This window comes from Oncorhynchus nerka, unplaced genomic scaffold, assembly GCF_034236695.1.
Source record: "Oncorhynchus nerka isolate Pitt River unplaced genomic scaffold, Oner_Uvic_2.0 unplaced_scaffold_701, whole genome shotgun sequence".
Classification (NCBI taxonomy): Eukaryota; Metazoa; Chordata; class Actinopteri; order Salmoniformes; family Salmonidae; genus Oncorhynchus; species Oncorhynchus nerka.
The window spans coordinates 47842-73143 of NW_027040473.1; the positions used below are offsets into that span (position 1 = coordinate 47842).

At 35.0% G+C, this 25302-nt stretch overlaps 1 protein-coding gene across 1 annotated transcript in view; it reads left to right on the top strand.

The window, feature by feature from the left end:
- The window catches only part of LOC135571192 (NLR family CARD domain-containing protein 3-like), a 133751-nt gene that overhangs the window by 30949 nt on the left and 77500 nt on the right, over nucleotides 1-25302 (top strand). Inside the window, exons 4-6 of the mRNA XM_065016976.1 lie at nucleotides 5292-5396; nucleotides 13658-13783; nucleotides 17057-17146. Of these exons, the coding sequence (XP_064873048.1) occupies nucleotides 5292-5396; nucleotides 13658-13783; nucleotides 17057-17146 (321 nt within the window). The remainder of the gene's footprint in view (nucleotides 1-5291; nucleotides 5397-13657; nucleotides 13784-17056; nucleotides 17147-25302) is intronic.

Here is a 25302-nt window from a genome sequence, read left to right on the forward strand (position 1 = left end):
ACTGGGCAGAGAGGAACCAGGCTATGAGGGTGGCCAGTCCTCTTCTAGCTGTACTGGGTAGAGAGGAACCAGGCTCTGAGGGTGGCCAGTCCTCTTCTGGCTGTACTGAGTAGAGAGGAACCAGGCTCTGAGGGGTGGCCAGTCCTCTTCTGGCTGTACTGAGTAGAGAGGAACCAGGCTCTGAGGGGTGGCTAGTCCTCTTCTGGCTGTGCCGGGTAGAGAGGAACCAGGCTACGAGGGGTGGCCAGTCCTCTTCTGGCTGTACAGAGTAGAGAGGAACCAGGCTCTGAGGCGTGGCCAGTCCTCTTCTGGCTGTACTGGGTAGAGTGGAACCAGGCTCTGAGGGGTGACCAGTCCTCTACTGGCTGTACTGGGTAGACCAGAAGAAACAGGCTCTGAGGGGTGGCCAGTCCTCTTCTGCCTGTGCTGGGGGGAGATAATGAGAGTACATGGCCATTAAGGCCAGATCGTTCTTCAAGATGTTCATAGATGACCAGCAGGGACAAATTATAATCACAGTGGTTATAGAGGGTCAACAGGTCAGCAACTCAGGAGTAAATGTCAGGTTGCTTTTCATAGCCGAGAATTCAGAGGTCGAGACAGCAGGTGTGAGTGAGAGAGTGTGAGAGAGAGAAAGTGAGAGAGCGTGAGAGAGAGAGTGAGAGAGTGCAAGAGTGTGAGAGAGAGAATGTGAGTGAGAGAGAGAGAGAGAGAGAGTGTAAGAGAGAGTGAGAGAGAGAGAGAGAGTGTAAGAGAGAGTGAGAGTGAATGTGAGTGAGAGAGAGAGAGAGAGAGTGTAAGAGAGAGTGAGAGAGAGAGAGAGAAAGAGAGAGAGACAAAACAGCATGTTCGGGACAAGATAGCATGTCCGGTGAACAGGTCAGGGTTCCATTGCCTCAGGCAGACCAGTAGAAAGGGATCAGCAGCACGACAAGGTTTCACGTCTGGTTGAGCATGTATCGATACTGATATGATGGAAAGAAAGGGAACACTGCTCTCGGATCAGTTTCTCAATTCAAATATTTCCTCACCATTATCATTATTGCACAATACTGATGATGGATCAGCTCCTCGAGAAACACTATCACCTATTGCTGCAAATATCTACTCAGCCTATTCTAATGTTTATCCAATAAAAATGCACACCAGATTTGGCACATAATTGTGTTCATGGAAGGCTTCACATCATGAAATATATTGAGACAAATTATAGACAGTAGTCTACAAGTAGCAAAATATAAGTCAATATATTGAACATAAAATGTTTTTCAATTTGATTGAAATTGGACTATAGCTGTTTATATTTTAATGCAGTTTCCGTTGTGAAGCATCCTTTTATGCTGCTTGTTTCTGTCAATTGCAAAGACATTGTCAACTTTGTTCTGAATTCATCTGTGGTCACAGAGAGACTGATAAACCATGTGATTCTATGTTTATCTGAGATCTTCTGTGTACTGTCGTGGAGAATTGTATCAGAAATATAACACTCTTAAAATAACTTGTGAATTCAATATACAATTTAATACAAAGTAGCAAAACTGAGCCCCTCCATGGAAAGACCTTATCACAAACATAACAGGGCTGAGCCCCTCCATGGAAGGACCTTATCACTAACATAACAGGGCTGAGCCCCTCCATGGAAGGACCTTATCACAAACATAACAGGGCCTCCATGGAATGACCCTATCACTAACATAACAGGGCTGAGCCCTCCATGGAAGGACCTTATCACTAACATAACAGGGCTGAGCCCCTCCATGGAAGGACCTTATCACAAACATAACAGGGCTGAGCCCCTCCATGGAAGGACCTTATCACTAACATAACAGGGCTGAGCCCCTCCATGGAAGGACCTTATCACTAACATAACAGGGCTGAGCCCCTCCATGGAAGGACCTTATCACAAACATAACAGGGCTGAGCCCCTCCATGGAAGGACCTTATCACAAACATAACAGGGCCTCCATGGAATGACCCTATCACTAACATAACAGGGCTGAGCCCCTCCATGGAAGGACCTTATCACTAACATAACAGGGCTGAGCCCCTCCATGGAAGGACCTTATCACTAACATAACAGGGCTGAGCCCCTCCATGGAAGGACCTTATCACAAACATAACAGGGCTGAGCCCCTCCATGGAAGGACCTTATCACAAACATAACAGGGCCTCCATGGAATGACCCTATCACTAACATAACAGGGCTGAGCCCCTCCATGGAAGGACCCTATCACTAACATAACAGGGCTGAGCCCCTCCATGGAAGGACCTTATCACTAACATAACAGGGCCTCCATGGAAGGACCTTATCACAAACATAACAGGGCTGAGCCCCTCCATGGAAGGACCTTATCACTAACATAACAGGGCTGAGCCCCTCCATGGAAGGACCTTATCACTAACATAACAGGGCTGAGCCCCTCCATGGAAGAGTATAGTCTGGGTGTCATATGGTCTGATGTACTCTTTCAAACATAGAGTATAGTCTGGGTGTCATATGGCCTGATGTACTCTTTCAAACATAGAGTATAGTCTGGGTGTCATATGGTCTGATGTTCTCTTTCAAACATAGAGTATAGTCTGGGTGTCGTATGGTCTGATGTACTCTTTCAAACATAGAGTATAGTCTGGGTGTCGTATGGTCTGATGTACTCTTTCAAACATATAGTATAGTCTGGGTGTCATATGGTCTGATGTACTCTTTCAAACATAGAGTATAGTCTGGGTGTCATATGGTCTGATGTACTCTTTCAAACAGAGTATAGTCTGGGTGTCATAGGGTCTGATGTACTCTTTCAAACATAGAGTATAGTCTGGGTGTCATATGGTCTGATGTACTCTTTCAAACATAGAGTATAGTCTGGGTGTCGTATGGCCTGGGTGTCATCTTCTCTGTGCAGGTCCTTGCTACTTCAGCCTGGCAACTAGACCTATTTATATGTAATGCTTTTGCTCTCCTTAATGGTTTGCTCCTACACCACGAGGCTACCTGCCGCCCCAAAATAAGATGTAGGCCTATCAGGGGCTATTAGTTAGTTTTCAGGCCTTGTGGGCGGGTTTTGAGTAGTCATTGGGCTAGAAAAAGTAATTGAATGAAATCACCTGACTGTTTGGATGTGACTGTCAGTAAATGTTTTATTTCTAAAAGATAAAAGATAATGAATAAAAGAGAACAATTGACATTCAATAATTATTTGTCAACATGCTGGATCTCTGTTTAGTTGTCACTGTGTTAACCACAACCAACATGTTGGATCTCTGTTTAGTTGTCACTGTGTTAACCACAACCAACATGTTGGATCTCTGTTTAGTTGTCTCTGTGTTAACCACAACCAACATGTTGGATCTCTGTTTAGTTGTCTCTGTGTTAACCACAACCAACATGTTGGATCTCTGTTTAGTTGTCACTGTGTTAACCACAACCAACATGTTGGATCTCTGTTTAGTTGTCACTGTGTTAACCACAACCAACATGTTGGATCTCTGTTTAGTTGTTACTGTGTTAACCACAACCAACATGTTGGATCTCTGTTTAGTTGTCACTGTGTTAACCACAACCAACATGTTGGATCTCTGTTTAGTTGTCACTGTGTTAACCACAACCAACATGCTGGATCTCTGTTTAGTTGTCACTGTGTTAACCACAACCAACATGTTGGATCTCTGTTTAGTTGTCACTGTGTTAACCACAACCAACATGTTGGATCTCTGTTTAGTTGTCACTGTGTTAACCACAACCAACATGTTGGATCTCTGTTTAGTTGTCACTGTGTTAACCACAACCAACATGTTGGATCTCTGTTTAGTTGTCACTGTGTTAACCACAACCAACATGCTGGATCTCTGTTTAGTTGTCACTGTGTTAACCACAACCAACATGTTGGATCTCTGTTTAGTTGTCACTGTGTTAACCACAACCAACATGTTGGATCTCTGTTTAGTTGTCACTGTGTTAACCACAACCAACATGTTGGATCTCTGTTTAGTTGTCACTGTGTTAACCACAACCAACATGCTGGATCTCTGTTTAGTTGTCACTGTGTTAACCACAACCAACATGTTGGATCTCTGTTTAGTTGTCACTGTGTTAACCACAACCAACATGTTGGATCTCTGTTTAGTTGTCACTGTGTTAACCACAACCAACATGTTGGATCTCTGTTTAGTTGTCACTGTGTTAACCACAACCAACATGTTGGATCTCTGTTTAGTTGTCACTGTGTTAACCACAACCAACATGCTGGATCTCTGTTTAGTTGTCACTGTGTTAACCACAACCAACATGTTGGATCTCTGTTTAGTTGTCACTGTGTTAACCACAACCAACATGTTGGATCTCTGTTTAGTTGTCACTGTGTTAACCACAACCAACATGTTGGATCTCTGTTTAGTTGTCACTGTGTTAACCACAACCAACATGTTGGATCTCTGTTTAGTTGTCACTGTGTTAACCACAACCAACATGCTGGATCTCTGTTTAGTTGTCACTGTGTTAACCACAACCAACATGTTGGATCTCTGTTTAGTTGTCACTGTGTTGACCACAACCAACATGTTGGATCTCTGTTTAGTTGTTACTGTGTTAACCACAACCAACATGTTGGATCTCTGTTTAGTTGTCACTGTGTTAACCACAACCAACATGCTGGATCTCTGTTTAGTTGTCACTGTGTTAACCACAACCAACATGTTGGATCTCTGTTTAGTTGTCACTGTGTTAACCACAACCAACATGATGGATCTCTGTTTAGTTGTCACTGTGTTAACCACAACCAACATGCTGGATCTCTGTTTAGTTGTCACTGTGTTGACCACAACCAACATGTTGGATCTCTGTTTAGTTGTCACTGTGTTGACCACAACCAACATGTTGGATCTCTGTTTAGTTGTCACTGAGTTAACCACAACCAACATGTTGGATCTCTGTTTAGTTGTCACTGTGTTAACCACAACCAACATGTTGGATCTCTGTTTAGTTGTCACTGTGTTAACCACAACCAACATGCTGGATCTCTGTTTAGTTGTCACTGTGTTAACCACAACCAACATGTTGGATCTCTGTTTAGTTGTCGCTGTGTTAACCACAACCAACATGTTGGATCTCTGTTTAGTTGTCACTGTGTTAACCACAACCAACATGTTGGATCTCTGTTTAGTTGTCACTGTGTTAACCACAACCAACATGTTGGATCTCTGTTTAGTTGTCACTGTGTTAACCACAACCAACATGTTGGATCTCTGTTTAGTTGTCACTGTGTTAACCACAACCAACATGTTGGATCTCTGTTTAGGGGTCAGTGCTCTAAAATGAGTCTCTCTGGGGAGAGAGCGGAGGGGGACCCTGCCTCTAAAATGAGTCTCTCTGGGGAACCTGACACCAAAACCAAAACTAAGAGGTGAGATGACAATATTGTTTCAGAATGTATATTCTAAAACGTGTTTAAATCAGAAAATATTGCATATGTGTACATTCTATATACTGTAACTATATACTATATACTACATTCTATATACTGTAACTATATACTATATACTGCATTCTATATACTGTAACTATATACTATATACTGCATTCTATATACTGTAACTATATACTGTATACTGCATTCTATATACTGTAACTGTATACTATATACTACATTCTATATACTGTAACTATATATTATATACTGCATTCTATATACTGTAACTATATACTATATACTGCATTCTATATACTGTAACTATATACTATATACTACATTCTATATACTGTAACTATATACTATATACTGCATTCTATATACTGTAACTATATACTATATACTACATTCTATATACTGTAACTATATACTATATACTACATTCTATATACTGTAACTATATACTATATACTGCATTCTATATACTGTAACTATATACTATATACTACATTCTATATACTGTAACTATATACTATATACTACATTCTATATACTGTAACTATATACTATATACTACATTCTATATACTGCAACTATATACTATATACTACATTCTATATACTGTAACTATATACTATATACTACATTCTATATACTGTAACTATATACTATATACTACATTCTATATACTGTAACTATATACTATATACTACATTCTATATACTGTAACTATATACTATATACTACATTCTATATACTGTAACTATATACTATATACTACATTCTATATACTGTAACTATATACTATATACTACATTCTATATATTGTAACTATATACTATATACTACATTCTATATACTGTAACTATATACTATATACTGTAACTATATACTATATACTACATTCTATATACTGTAACTATATACTATATACTGCATTCTATATACTGTAACTATATACTATATACTACATTCTATATACTGTAACTATATACTATATACTGCATTCTATATACTGTAACTATATACTATATACTACATTCTATATACTGTAACTATATACTATATACTGCATTCTATATACTGTAACTATATACTATATACTACATTCTATATACTGTAACTATATACTATATACTGCATTCTATATACTGTAACTATATACTATATACTACATTCTATATACTGTAACTATATACTATATACTGCATTCTATATACTGTAACTATATACTATATACTACATTCTATATACTGTAACTATATACTATATACTGCATTCTATATACTGTAACTATATACTATATACTACATTCTATATACTGTAACTATATACTATATACTGCATTCTATATACTGTAACTATATACTATATACTACATTCTATATACTGTAACTATATACTATATACTGCATTCTATATACTGTAACTATATACTATATACTGCATTCTATATACTGTAACTATATACTATATACTACATTCTATATACTGTAACTATATACTATATACTGCATTCTATATACTGTAACTATATACTATATACTACATTCTATATACTGTAACTATATACTATATACTGCATTCTATATACTGTAACTATATACTACATTCTATATACTGTAACAAATACTATATACTACATTCTATATACTGTAACTATATACTATATACTACATTCTATATACTGTAACTATATACTATATACTACATTCTATATACTGTAACTATATACTATATACTACATTCTATATACTGTAACTATATACTATATAGTACATTCTATATACTGTAACTATATACTATATACTACATTCTATATACTACATTCTATATACTGTAACTATATACTATATACTATATACTACATTCTATATACTGTAACTATATACTATATACTACATTCTATATACTGTAACTAAATACTATATACTACATTCTATATACTGTAACTATATACTATATACTACATTCTATATACTATATACTACATTCTATGTACTGTAACTATATACATTATACTACATTCTATATACTGTAACTATATACTATATACTACATTCTATATAATGTAACTATATACTATATACTACATTCTATATACTGTAACTATATACTATATACTACATTCTATATACTGTAACTATATACTATATACTACATTCTATATACTGTAACTATATACTACATTCTATATACTGTAACTATATACTATATACTACATTCTATATACTGTAACTATCTACTACATTCTATATACTGTAACTATATACTACATTCTATATACTGTAACTATATACTATATACTGCATTCTATATACTGTAACTATATACTATATACTACATTCTATATACTGTAACTATATACTATATACTGCATTCTATATACTGTAACTATATACTATATACTACATTCTATATACTGTAACTATATACTATATACTGCATTCTATATACTGTAACTATATACTATATACTACATTCTATATACTGTAACTATATACTATATACTGCATTCTATATACTGTAACTATATACTATATACTACATTCTATATACTGTAACTATATACTATATACTGCATTCTATATACTGTAACTATATACTATATACTACATTCTATATACTGTAACAAATACTATATACTACATTCTATATACTGTAACTATATACTATATACTACATTCTATATACTGTAACTATATACTATATACTACATTCTATATACTGTAACTATATACTATATACTACATTCTATATACTGTAACTATATACTATATAGTACATTCTATATACTGTAACTATATACTATATACTACATTCTATATACTACATTCTATATACTGTAACTATATACTATATACTATATACTACATTCTATATACTGTAACTATATACTATATACTACATTCTATATACTGTAACTAAATACTATATACTACATTCTATATACTGTAACTATATACTATATACTACATTCTATATACTACATACTACATTCTATGTACTGTAACTATATACATTATACTACATTCTATATACTGTAACTATATACTATATACTACATTCTATATAATGTAACTATATACTATATACTACATTCTATATACTGTAACTATATACTACATTCTATACACTGTAACTATATACTATATACTACATTCTATATACTGTAACTATATACTACATTCTATATACTGTAACTATATACTATATACTACATTCTATATACTGTAACTATATACTATATACTACATTCTATATACTGTAACTATATACTATATACTACATTCTATGTACTGTAACTATATACATTATACTACATTCTATATACTGTAACTATATACTATATACTACATTCTATGTACTGTAACTATATACATTATACTACATTCTATATACTGTAACTATATACTATATACTACATTCTATATAATGTAACTATATACTATATACTACATTCTATATACTGTAACTATATACTATATACTACATTTTATACACTGTAACTATATACTATATACTACATTCTATATACTGTAACTATATACTACATTCTATATACTGTAACTATATACTATATACTACATTCTATATACTGTAACTATATACTATATACTACATTCTATATACTGTAACTATATACTATATACTACATTCTATATACTGTAACTATATACTATATACAACATTCTATACACTGTAACTATATACTATACACTATATTCTATATACTGTAACTATATACTAAATACTACATTCTATATACTGTAACTATATACTATATACTACATTCTATATACTGTAACTATATACTATATACTACATTCTATACACTGTAACTATATACTATATACTACATTCTATATACTGTAACTATATACTTTATACTACATTCTATATACTATATACTACATTATATATACTGTAACTATATACTATATACTACATTCTATATACTGTAACTATATACTATATACTACATTCTATATACTGTAACTATATACTATATACTACATTCTATATACTGTAATCATATACTATATACTACATTATATATACTGTAACTATATACTATATACTACATTCTATATACTGTAACTATATACTATATACTACATTCTATATACTGTAACTATATACTATATACTACATTCTATATACTGTAACTATATACTAAATACTACATTCTATATACTGTAACTATATACTATATACTACATTCTATATACTGTAACAAATACTATATACTACATTCTATATACTGTAACTATATACTATATACTACATTCTATATACTGTAACTATATACTATATACTACATTCTATATACTGTAACTATATACTATATACTACATTCTATATACTGTAACTATATACTATATAGTACATTCTATATACTGTAACTATATACTATATACATACATTACATAACTATATACTACATTCTATATACTGACTATATACTATATACTATATACTACATTCTATATACTGTAACTATATACTATATACTACATTCTATATACTGTAACTAAATACTATATACTACATTCTATATACTGTAACTATATACTATATACTACATTCTATATACTACATTCTATATAATGTAACTATATACTATATACTACATTCTATATACTGTAACTATATACTATATACTACATTCTATACACTGTAACTATATACTATATACTACATTCTATATACTGTAACTATATACTACATTCTATATACTGTAACTATATACTATATACTACATTCTATATACTGTAACTATATACTATATACTACATTCTATATACTGTAACTATATACTATATACTACATTCGATATACTGTAACTATATACTATATACTACATTCTATATACTATATACTACATTCTATATACTGTAACTATATACTATATACTACATTCTATATACTGTAACTATATACTATATACTACATTCTATATACTGTAACTATATACTATATACAACATTCTATATACTGTAACTATATACTATACACTATATTCTATATACTGTAACTATATACTAAATACTACATTCTATATACTGTAACTATATACTATATACTACATTCTATATACTGTAACTATATACTATATACTACATTCTATACACTGTAACTATATACTATATACTACATTCTATATACTGTAACTATATACTTTATACTACATTCTATATACTATATACTACATTATATATACTGTAACTATATACTATATACTACATTCTATATACTGTAACTATATACTATATACTACATTCTATATACTGTAACTATATACTATATACTACATTCTATATACTGTAACTATATACTATATACTACATTCTATATACTGTAACTATATACTATATACTACATTCTATATACTGTAACTATATACTATATACTACATTCTATACACTGTAACTATATACTATATACTACATTCTATACACTGTAACTATATACTACATTCTATATACTGTAACTATATACTATATACTACATTCTATATACTGTAACTATATACTATATACTACATTCTATATACTGTAACTATATACTATATACTACATTCTATATACTGTAATCATATACTATATACTACATTATATATACTGTAACTATATACTATATACTACATTCTATATACTGTAACTATATACTATATACTACATTCTATATACTGTAACTATATACTATATACTACATTCTATATACTGTAACTATATACTAAATACTACATTCTATATACTGTAACTATATACTATATACTACATTCTATATACTGTAACAAATACTATATACTACATTCTATATACTGTAATCATATACTATATACTACATTATATATACTGTAACTATATACTATATACTACATTCTATATACTGTAACTATATACTATATACTACATTCTATATACTGTAACTATATACTATATACTACATTCTATATACTGTAACTATATACTAATATACTACTATTCTATATACTGTAACTATATACTATATACTACATTCTATATACTGTAACTATATACTATATACTACATTCTATATACTGTAACTATATACTATATACTACATTCTATATACTGTAACTATATACTATATACTACATTCTATATACTGTAACTATATACTATATACTACATTCTATATACTGTAACTATATACTATATAGTACATTCTATATACTGTAACTATATACTATATACTACATTCTATATACTGTAACTATATACTATATACTACATTCTATATACTGTATATACTATATACTATATACTACATTCTATATACTGTAACTATATACTATATACTACATTCTATATACTGTAACTATATACTATATACTACATTCTATATACTGTAACTAACTATATACTATATACTATATACTACATTCTATATACTGTAACTATATACTATATACTACATTCTATATACTGTAACTATATACTACATTCTATATACTGTAACTATATACTATATACTACATTTCTATATACTGTAACTATATACTATATACTACATTCTATACTGTAACTATAACTATATACTACATTCTATATACTGTAACTATATACTATATACTACATTCTATATACTGTAACTATACTATATACTACATTCTATATACTGTAACTATATACTACATTCTATATACTGTAACTATATACTATATACTACATTCTATATACTTAACTATATACTATATACTACATTCTATATACTGTAACTATATACTATATACTACATTCTATATACTGTAACTATATACTATATACTACATTCTATATACTGTAACTATATACTATATACTACATTCTATATACTGTAACTATATACTATATACTACATTCTATATACTGTAACTATATACTATATACTACATTCTATATACTGTAACTATATACTATATACTACATTCTATATACTGTAACTATATACTATATACTACATTCTATATACTGTAACTATATACTATATACTACATTCTATATACTGTAACTATATACTATATACTACATTTCTATATACTATAATATACATTCTATATACTGTAACTATATACTATATACTACATTCTATATACTGTAACTATATACTATATACTACATTCTATATACTGTAACTATATACTATATACTACATTCTATATACTGTAACTATATACTATATACTACATTCATATCTATATACTATAACTATATACTATATACTATATACTACATTCTATATACTGTAACTATATACTATATACTACATTCTATATACTGTAACTATATACTATATACTACATTCTATATACTGTAACTATATACTATATACTACATTCTATACACTGTAACTACATTCTATATACTGTAACTATATACTATATACTACATTCTATATACTGTAACTATATACTATATACTACATTCTATATACTGTAACTATACTATATACTACATATACTACATTCTATATACTGTAACTATATACTATATACTACATTCTATATACTGTAACTATATACTATATACTACATTCTATATACTGTAACTATATACTATATACACATTCTATATACTGTAACTATATACTATATACTACATTCTATATACTGTAACTATATACTATATACTACATTCTATATACTGTAACTATATACTATATACTACATTCTATATACTGTAACTATATACTATATACTACATTCTATATACTGTAACTATATACTATATACTACATTCTATATACTGTAACTATATACTATATACTACATTCTATATACTGTAACTATATACTATATACTACATTCTATATACTGTAACTATATACTATATACTACATTCTATATACTGTAACTATATACTATATACTACATTCTATATACTGTAACTATATACTATATACTACATTCTATATACTTTAACTATATACTATATACTACATTCTATATACTGTAACTATATACTATATACTACATTCTATATACTGTAACTGTTCTAGATGTTTTGATTAGTTTTGTTGTTCCATTTTTCATCAAATCAAGTCTGTCTTTTTTAAGTGAAATTTACCCACTTTAGAAGCCTTTATAAAGACTTGAAGTCATTTAATAATTTCTATAAACAATCAAATATAATTTATCAACATTTCTGAAAGTGGACACAGCGTTTTGGAATGAAACTCTTCTTATGTTTCCCCATCTGAGCTCAGAGTAGATGAGAGATGTAATGTTTGTCTCTGTTGTGTTGAAGACCAATGAAGCAGGAGAGACCAGCCTCCCCTGTTCCCAGCTGTGTGTCCATGAAGAGTGACAAGAGTGACTGGTCTATGGAACCTCCTATAGTGTTTAGAGAGGGGAACTTTTCTACTGAACAAAGGTAAGAAGAACTCATGGGTCCTGGTCAGTGAGTTAAACAACACTGTATCTAGTCATTTCTCCTCTCCCATTTTCCCATTTATTGTTGTTGTTTTCATAATCCATAGGCTCATCATTTTGTCAATTTCATAGTCCTAAAACAATATTAAACAAACACAACATTCCCTCCGTGTGTGTGTGTGTGTGCACTCCCTGGATGAGGAGATGTAATCTCTATCCTGATTGTCTAGTCACTTTTACCTCTACCTACATGTACATATTATCTCAATTATAGTCTCATTATTACCTCAACTACCTGGTACCCTGCACATTGACTCAGTACTGGTACTCCTTATAGTCTCATTATTACCTCAACTACCTGGTACCCTGCACATTGACTCAGTACTGGTACTCCTTATAGTCTCATTATTACCTCAACTACCTGGTACCCTGCACATTGACTCAGTACTGGTACTCCTTATAGCCTCATTATTACTCAACTACCTGGTACCCTGCACATTGACTATATACTATATACTACATTCTAGCCTAATTATTACCTCAACTATACCCTGCACATTGACTCAGTACTGGTAACTTATAGTCCTATTATTACATTCAACTACCTGGTATATACATTGACTCATATGGTTATCCTTATAGTCTCATTATTCTCAACTACCTGGTACCCTGCACATTGACTCAGTACTGGTACTCATTATAGCCTCACTATTTCAACTACCTGGTACCCTAACATTGACTATACTATATACTATATTCTATATTACTCAACTACCTACTATATGCACATTGACTCATACTGTAACTATATCTCATATTACAATTCTATACCCTGCACATTGACTAGTACTGGTTATCCTTATATATCTCATTATTACTATAACTACCTGGTACCCTGTTCTAGATGTTTTGACTAGTACTGGTTTTATAGTCTCATTATTACCTCAACTACCTGGTACCCTGCACATTGACTTACTGGTACTCCTTATAGTCCATTATTAGAACTACCTGGACCCTGACATTGATTCAGTATAATTTCTATAGTCAATCATTATTATCAACTATCTGGTACCCTGCACATTGACTCAGTTTTGGTGAAACTCCTTATAGTCTCATTATTACCTCAACTACCTGGTAGATAAACATTGCCTCAGTACTGGTATCCTTTAGTCTCATTATTACCTCAAAGACCCTGCACATTGACTCAGTACTGGTTCCCTTATAGTCTCATTATTACCTCAACTACCTGGTACCCTGCACATTGACTCAGTACTGGTTCTCCTTATAGTCTCATTATTACCTCAACTACCTGGTACCCTGCACATTGACTCAGTACTGGTACTCCTTATAGTCTCATTATTACCTCAACTACCTGGTACCCTGCACATTGACTCAGTACTGGTTCTCCTTATAGTCTCATTATTACCTCAACTACCTGGTACCCTGCACATTGACTCAGTACTGGTACTCCTTATAGTCTCATTATTACCTCAACTAGGTACCCTGCACATTGACTCAGTACTGGTACTAGTTATAGTTCATTATTACCTCAACTACCTGGTACCCTCCCATTGACTCCCATTTATTATAGTCTGTTTATTACCTCAACTACCTGGCTCATCCCTGCACATTGACTCAGTACTAAAACTCATTAAACAAACACAACTATTACCTCAACTACCTGGTACCCTGCACATTGACTCAGTACTGGTACTCCTTATAGTCTCATTATTACCTCAACTACCTGGTACCCTGCACATTGACTCAGTACTGGTACTCCTTATAGTCTCATTATTACCTCAACTACCTGGTACCCTGCACATTGACTCAGTACTGGTTCTCCTTATAGTCTCATTATTACCTCAACTACCTGGTACCCTGCACATTGACTCAGTACTGGTACTCCTTATAGTCTCATTATTACCTCAACTACCTGGTACCCTGCACATTGACTCAGTACTGGTTCTCCTTATAGTCTCATTATTACCTCAACTACCTGGTACCCTGCACATTGACTCAGTACTGGTTCTCCTTATAGTCTCATTATTACCTCAACTACCTGGTACCCTGCACATTGACTCAGTACTGGTACTCCTTATAGTCTCATTATTACCTCAACTACCTGGTACCCTGCACATTGACTCAGTACTGGTACTCCTTATAGTCTCATTATTACCTCAACTACCTGGTACCCTGCACATTGACTCAGTACTGGTACTCCTTATAGTCTCATTATTACCTCAACTACCTGGTACCCTGCACATTGACTCAGTACTGGTACTCCTTATAGTCTCATTATTACCTCAACTACCTGGTACCCTGCACATTGACTCAGTACTGGTACTCCTTATAGCCTCATTATTACCTCAACTACCTGGTACCCTGCACATTGACTCAGTACTGGTTCTCCTTATAGTCTCATTATTACCTCAACTACCTGGTACCCTGCACATTGACTCAGTACTGGTACTCATTATAGCCTCATTATTACCTCAACTACCTGGTACCCTGCACATTGACTCAGTACTGGTTCTCCTTATAGTCTCATTATTACCTCAACTAGCTGGTACCCTGCACATTGACTCAGTACTGGTACTCCTTATAGTCTCATTATTACCTCAACTACCTGGTACCCTGCACATTGACTCAGTACTGGTACTCATTATAGCCTCATTATTACCTCAACTACCTGGTACCCTGCACATTGACTCAGTACTGGTTCTCCTTATAGTCTCATTATTACCTCAACTACCTGGTACCCTGCACATTGACTCAGTACTGGTACTCATTATAGCCTCATTATTACCTCAACTACCTGGTACCCTGCACATTGACTCAGTACTGGTACTCCTTATAGTCTCATTATTACCTCAACTACCTGGTACCCTGCACATTGACTCAGTACTGGTACTCCTTATAGTCTCATTATTACCTCAACTACCTGGTACCCTGCACATTGACTCAGTACTGGTACTCCTTATAGTCTCATTATTACCTCAACTACCTGGTACCCTGCACATTGACTCAGTACTGGTACTCCTTATAGTCTCATTATTACCTCAACTACCTGGTACCCTGCACATTGACTCAGTACTGGTACTCCTTATAGTCTCATTATTACCTCAACTACCTGGTACCCTGCACATTGACTCAGTACTGGTACTCCTTATAGTCTCATTATTACCTCAACTACCTGGTACCCTGCACATTGACTCAGTACTGGTACTCCTTATAGTCTCATTGTGTTACTATTTCCTTTGTTTCTATTTCCAAGGTTTAAGGGCAACGTAGCACGTCTGGTGAACAGGGCAGAGCTCCATATCCGCAGGGAGACCAGTAGAAACCACATCAGCAGCACAACAAGGTATCATGTCTGGTGGAGCATTTATCAATACTGATAGGATGGAAAGAAAGGGAGCGCTGCTCTCAGATCAGTTTTCTACATTCATATCTTTCCATCTATTTAAAAAAAAACATAACCAGGAAAGTCAGTAAATATCAAATTCCTATGTTCAATGACGGTGGGTTAGCAGCCTTGTTCATGGGCAGATTAACAGATTTGAACGTTGTCCGCTCGGGGATTTGAACTTGGAACCTGTCAGTTACTCATCCAAAGCTCTAACCACTAGGCTACGCTGCCGTATAGTTTCCAGTATTGAGGAGGTTTAGTCTAATGCTTACCCAATTAAAATGCAGTAAATCCCAGATTTGGCACATCATTGTGTTCATGTTACACATCATTAAATATATTGAGACAAATTTCAGACAGTAGCCTACATGTAGCAAAATAGAACTCAATATACTGAGCAATGTGATTGAAATAGGCCTAAAGCCAACTGTTTATGTTTTAATGCAGTCATCTCAGTTTTCACTTGAAGCAAATTTGTTTAAGTCCCGTGTTTGAATCAATTACAAAGATATGGCAACTTTGTTCTGAATTCATCTGTGGTCACAGAGAGACGGATAAACCATGTGATTCTGTGTTTAACAGAGATCTTCTCTGTATAAAGTCATGCGGAAGGGCAATAAATAATTTAATGACTCACTCAGCTGTTCAGTGGTCTGAGACAGGTGGTAGATTACTCAGCTGTTCTAGTGGTCTGAGGCAGGTGGTAGATTACTCAGCTGTTCTAGTGGTCTGAGACAGGTGGTAGATTACTCAGCTGTTCTAGTGGTCTGAGGCAGGTGTTAGATTACTCAGCTGTTCTAGTGGTCTGAGACAGGTGTTAGATTACTCAGCTGTTCTAGTGGTCTGAGGCAGGTGTTAGATTACTCAGCTGTTCTAGTGGTCTGAGGCAGGTGTTAGATTACTCAGCTGTTCTAGTGGTCTGAGGCAGGTGGTAGATTACTCAGCTGTTCTAGTGGTCTGAGGCAGGTGTTAGATTACTCAACTGTTCTAGTGGTCTGAGGCAGGTGTTAGATTACTCAGCTGTTCTAGTGGTCTGAAGCAGGTGTTAGATTACTCAGCTGTTCTAGTGGTCTGAGGCAGGTGTTAGATTACTCAGCTGTTCTAGTGGTCTGAGGCAGGTGTTAGATTACTCAGCTGTTCTAGTGGTCTGAGGCAGGTGGTAGATTACTCAACTGTCCTAGTGGTCTGAGGCAGGTGGTAGATTACTCAGCTCTTCTAGTGGTCTGAGGCAGGTGGTAGGTTAGTCAGCTGTTCTAGTGGTCTGAGGCAGGTGGTAGGTTACTCAGCTGTTCTAGTGGTCTGAGGCAGGTGTTAGATTAATCAGCTGTTCTAGTGGTCTGAGGCAGGTGTTAGATTACTCAGCTGTTCTAGTGGTCTGAGGCAGGTGTTAGATTACTCAGCTGTTCTAGTGGTCTGAGGCAGGTGTTAGATTACTCAGCTGTTCTAGTGGTCTGAGGCAGGTGGTAGATTACTCAGCTGTTCTAGTGGTCTGAGGCAGGTGGTAGATTACTCAGCTGTTCTAGTGGTCTGAGGCAGGTGTTAGATTACTCAGCTGTTCTAGTGGTCTGAGGCAGGTGTTAGATTACTCAGCTGTTCTAGTGGTCTGAGGCAGGTGGTAGATTACTCAGCTGTTCTAGTGGTCTGAGGCAGGTGGTAGATTACTCAGCTGTTCTAGTGGTCTGAGGCAGGTGTTAGATTACTCAGCTGTTCTAGTGGTCTGAGGCAGGTGGTAGATTACTCAGCTGTTCTAGTGGTCTGAGGCAGGTGGTAGATTACTCAGCTGTTCTAGTGGTCTGAGGCAGGTGTTAGATTACTTAGCTGTTCTAGTAGTCTGAGGCAGGTGTTAGATTATTTGTTACATTTGACTGTATGACTGATTACTCTGAGAGTGAGGCAGATATATATTGACATGATTATTTGTCTCTTTGATCCTAACTGACCTAAAACAGGCAATGTTTACTAGGATTAAGTGTCAGGAGTTGTGAAAAACTGAGTTTAAATATATTTAGCTAAGGTGTATGTTAACTTCCCACTTCAAGTGATAGATTTTAAACAAATGCACCAAAAAAATACAAATCTTTTTCATAATTTCTTTAAACAATAAAAGCTCATTTAGAAACTTTTCTGAAAAAATAAATACTCCTGGTATATACCAGGTATCTTATCACAGAGTAAATACTCCTGGTATATACCAGGTATCTAATCACAGAGTAAATACTCCTGGTATATACCAGGTATCTAATCACAGAGTAAATACTCCTGGTATATACCAGGTATCTTATCACAGAGTAAATACTCCTGGTATATACCAGGTATCTTATCACAGAGTAAATACTCCTGGTATATACCAGGTATCTTATCACAGAGTAAATACTCCTGGTATATACCAGGTATCTTATCACAGAGTAAATACTCCTGGTATATACCAGGTATCTAATCACAGAGTAAATACTCCTGGTATATACCAGGTATCTTATCACAGAGTAAATACTCCTGGTATATACCAGGTATCTTATCACAGAGTAAATACTCCTGGTATATACCAGGTATCTAAACACAGAGTAAATACTCCTGGTATATACCAGGTATCTAATCACAGAGTAAATACTCCTGGTATATACCAGGTATCTTATCACAGAGTAAATACTCCTGGTATATACCAGGTATCTAATCACAGAGTAAATACTCCTGGTATATACCAGGTATCTAATCACAGAGTAAATACTCCTGGTATATACCAGGTATCTAATCACAGAGTAAATACTCCTGGTATATACCAGGTATCTAATCACAGAGTAAATACTCCTGGTATATACCAGGTATCTAATCACAGAGTAAATACTCCTGGTATATACCAGGTATCTAAATCACAGAGTAAATACTCCTGGTATATACCAGGTATCTTATCACAGAGTAAATACTCCTGGTATATACCAGGTATCTAATCACAGAGTAAATACTCCTGGTATATACCAGGTATCTTATCACAGAGTAAATACTCCTGGTATATACCAGGTATCTAATCACAGAGTAAATACTCCTGGTATATACCAGGTATCTTATCACAGAGTAAATACTCCTGGTATATACCAGGTATCTAATCACAGAGTAAATACTCCTGGTATATACCAGGTATCTTATCACAGAGTAAATACTCCTGGTATATACCAGGTATCTAATCACAGAGTAAATAATCCTGGTATATACCAGGTATCTAATCCTGGTATATACCACAGAGTAAATACTCCTGGTATATACCAGGTATCTAATCACAGAGTAAATACTCCTGGTATATACCAGGTATCTAATCACAGAGTAAATACTCCTGGTATATACCAGGTATCTTATCACAGAGTAAATACTCCTGGTATATACCAGGTATCTTATCACAGAGTAAATACTCCTGGTATATACCAGGTATCTTATCACAGAGTAAATACTCCTGGTATATACCAGGTATCTAATCACAGAGTAAATACTCCTGGTATATACCAGGTATCTTATCACAGAGTAAATACTCCTGGTATATACCAGGTATCTAATCACAGAGTAAATACTCTGGTATATACCAGGTATCTTATCACAGAGTAAATACCAGGTATATACCAGGTATCTAATCACAGGTATCTATGGTATATACCAGGTATCTAATCACAGAGTAAATACTCCTGTTATATACCAGATATCTTATCACAGAGTAAATACTCCTGGTATATACCAGGTATCTTAATCACAGAGTAGATACTCCTGGTATATACCAGGTATCTAATCACAGAGGAAATACCATGTATCTTATCACAGAGTAAATACTCCTGGTATATACCAGGTATCTAAACACAGGTATATACCATGTACCTAGCCACAGAGTAAATACTCCTGGTATATACCAGGTATCTAACTACAGACTAAATACTCCTGGTATATACCAGGTTTCTAATCACAGAGTAAATACTCCTGATATCAAATGTTAAACACAGGTTCTACAAATCCCAGAGCACAAAACAGACAAGGTTTTAAAAATCTAACTTTTAAAAGGTTGTATTCTGTTAACTCAAACCCAAGTAAAACTGAATGCAAGCTCTTCAACTGATCGCTGCCTGCACCTGCCCACCTGACTAGCATCACTACTCTGGACGGTTCTGACTTAGAATACGTGGACAACTACAAATACCTGGGTGTCTAGTTAGACTGTAAACTCTCCTTCCAGACTCACATTAAGCATCTCCAATCCAAAATTAAATCTAGAATCAGCTTCCTATTTCGCAACAAAGCCTCCTTCACTCATGCTGCCAAACATACCCTCGTAAAACTGACTAGCCTACCGACTGTCATTTACAAAATAGCCTCCAACACTCTACTCAGCAAATCGGATGCAGTCTATCACAGTGCCATCCGTTTTGTCACCAAAGCCCCATATACTACCCACCACTGCGACCTGTATGCTGTTGTTGGCTGGTCCTCACTACACATTCGCCGCCAAACCCACTGGCTCCAGGTCATTTGTAAGTCTTTGTAAGGTAAAGCCACGCCTTATCTCAGCTCACTGGTCACCATAGCAACACCCACTTGTAGCACGCGCTCCAGCAGGTATATTTCACTGGTCATCCCCAAAGCCAACACCACTATGGCACTATGGCCTCTCTATTGCCTTAATTCCCTAATCGTACTACATTTGCACACACTGAACATAGATTGTTCTATTGTTACTGACTGTCCATTTGCTAATCCCTTTCTATTGTTACCGACTGTCTGTTTGCTAATCCCTTTCTATTGTGTTACCGACTGTCCGTTTGCTAATCCCTTTCTATTGTGTTACCGACTGTCCGTTTGCTAATCCCTTTCTATTGTGTTACCGACTGTCCATTTGCTAATCCCTTTCTATTGTTACCGACTGTCCATTTGCTAATCCCTTTCTATTGTTACCGACTGTCTGTTTGCTAATCCCTTTCTATTGTGTTACCGACTGTCCGTTTGCTAATCCCTTTCTATTGTGTTACCGACTGTCCGTTTGCTAATCCCTTTCTATTGTGTTACCGACTGTCCATTTGCTAATCCCTTTCTATTGTTACCGACTGTCTGTTTGCTAATCCCTTTCTATTGTGTTACCGACTGTCCATTTGCTAATCCCTTTCTATTGTTACCGACTGTCTGTTTGCTAATCCCTTTCTATTGTGTTACCGACTGTCCATTTGCTAATCCCTTTCTATTGTGTTACCGACTGTCCGTTTGCTAATCCCTTTCTATTGTGTTACCGACTGTCCGTTTGCTAATCCCTTTCTATTGTGTTACCGACTGTCCGTTTGCTAATCCCTTTCTATTGTGTTACCGACTGTCCGTTTGCTAATCCCTTTCTATTGTGTTACCGACTGTCCGTTTGCTAATCCCTTTCTATTGTGTTACCGACTGTCCATTTGCTAATCCCTTTCTATTGTTACCGACTGTCTGTTTGCTAATCCCTTTCTATTGTGTTACCGACTGTCCGTTTGCTAATCCCTTTCTATTGTGTTACCGACTGTCCGTTTGCTAATCCCTTTCTATTGTGTTACCGACTGTCCATTTGCTAATCCCTTTCTATTGTGTTACCGACTGTCCGTTTGCTAATCCATTTACATTTACATTTAAGTCATTTAGCTAATCGCTCTTATCAGAGCGACTTACAAATTGGTGCGTTCACCTTAAGACATCCAGTGGAACAGCCACTTTACAATAGTGCATCTAAATCTTTTAAGGGGGGGGTGAGAAGGATTACTTTATCCTATCCTAGGTATTCCTGAAAGAGGTGGGGTTTCAGGTGTCTCCGGAAGGTGGTGATTGACTCCGCTGTCCTGGCGTTGTGAGGAGTTTGTTCCACCATTGGGGGCCAGAGCAGCGAACAGTTTTGACTGGGCTGCGCGGAACTGTACTTCCTCAGTGGTAATCCCTTTCTATTGTGTTACCGACTGTCCGTTTGCTAATCCCTTTCTATTGTGTTACCGACTGTCCGTTTGCTAATCCCTTTCTATTGTGTTACCGACTGTCCGTTTGCTAATCCCTTTCTATTGTGTTACTGACTGTCCGTTTGCTAATCCCTTTCTATTGCAGATGTTATTGACTGTCCGTTTGCTAATCCCTTTCTATTGTTACAGACTGTCCGTTTGCTAATCCATGATTTTCTATTGTTACCGACTGTCCGTTTGCTAATCCCTTTCTATTGTGTTACCGACTGTCCGTTTGCTAATCCCTTTCTATTGTTACTGACTGTCCGTTTGCTAATCCCTTTCTATTGTGTTACTGACTGTCCGTTTGCTAATCCCTTTCTATTGTGTTACCGACTGTCCGTTTGCTAATCCCTTTCTATTGTGTTACAGTCCGTTTGCTAATCCCTTTCTATTGTGTTACTGTCCGTTTGCTAATCCCTTTCTATTGTTACCGACTGTCCGTTTGCTAATCCCTTTCTATTGTTACTGACTGTCCGTTTGCTAATCCCTTTCTATTGTGTTACTGACTGTCCGTTTGCTAATCCCTTTCTATTGTGTTACAGTCCGTTTGCTAATCCCTTTCTATTGTGTTACTGACTGTCCGTTTGCTAATCCCTTTCTATTGTGTTACCGACTGTCCGTTTGCTAATCCCTTTCTATTGTGTTACCGACTGTCCATTTGCTAATCCCTTTCTATTGTGTTACAGTCCGTTTGCTAATCCCTTTCTATTGTGTTACTGACTGTCCGTTTGCTAATCCCTTTCTATTGTGTTACCGACTGTCCGTTTGCTAATCCCTTTCTATTGTGTTACCGACTGTCCATTTGCTAATCACTTTCTATTGTGTTACAGTCCGTTTGCTAATCCCTTTCTATTGTTTTACTGACTGTCCGTTTGCTAATCCCTTTCTATTGTGTTACCGACTGTCCGTTTGCTAATCCCTTTCTATTGTGTTATCGACTGTCCGTTTGCTAATCCCTTTCTATTGTGTTACCGACTGTCCGTTTGCTAATCCCTTTCTATTGTGTTACAGACTGTCTGTTTGCTAATCCCTTTCTATTGTGTTACCGACTGTCCGTTTGCTAATCCCTTTCTATTGTGTTACCGACTGTCCGTTTGCTAATCCCTTGTGTAACTCTAAATTGTTGTTTTTGTCTGCTTTGCTTTATCTTGGCCAGGTCGCAGTTGTAAATTTAAACTTGTCCTTAATAGGCCAACCTGGTTAAATAAAGGTGAAATAAAATGATAAATTAATAACTTAATTACCAATTATTAGAAGGAAAACTATTTCACTCATATTTTAATACATTTTAGGTCAGATTTCATATAAACCTGTAAACACTAGACAGATACTTTAAGGGTTTTTAGCTCAATCATCTGAGCTGGAGTTTACAAACACAACACATAAAGCCAACACATAAACAAATGTAGTCCCAGATATAAATCAAATTGGTGACATACACATGATTAGCAGATGTTATTGGTCACATACACATGGTTAGCAGATGATATTGGTGACATACACATGATTAGCAGATGTTATCGGTCACATACACAGGGTTAGCAGATGTTATTGGTCACATACACAGGGTTAGCAGATGTTATTGGTCACATACACAGGGTTAGCAGATGTTATTGGTCACATACACAGGGTTAGCAGATGTTATTGGTCACATACACATGGTTAGCAGATGTTATTTACAATGTCTGCCTAGGAACAGTGGTTAACTGCCTTGTTCAGGGGCAGATTTTTACCTTGTCAGCTCAGGGATTCAATCTAGCAACCTTTCGGTTACTGGCCCAACACTCTAACCACGAGGCTACCTGCCACCTCTACACTCTAACCACGAGGCTACCTGCCACCTCTACACTCTAACCACAAGGCGACCTGCCACCTCTACACTCTAACCATGAGGCTACCTGCCACATCTACACTCTAACCACAAGGCTACCTGCCATCTCTACACTCTAACCACAAGGCGACCTGCCACCTCTACACTCTAACCACAAGGCTACCTGCCGCCACAGACATACATGGTAGCACTTGTTATACATAATTATTATACATAAATCATTGCCAAAAGCACAAGACATACTGTTGCATGTTGGTCTATATTATTAATGGATTGATCATATAGAAATATAAAACATTCTT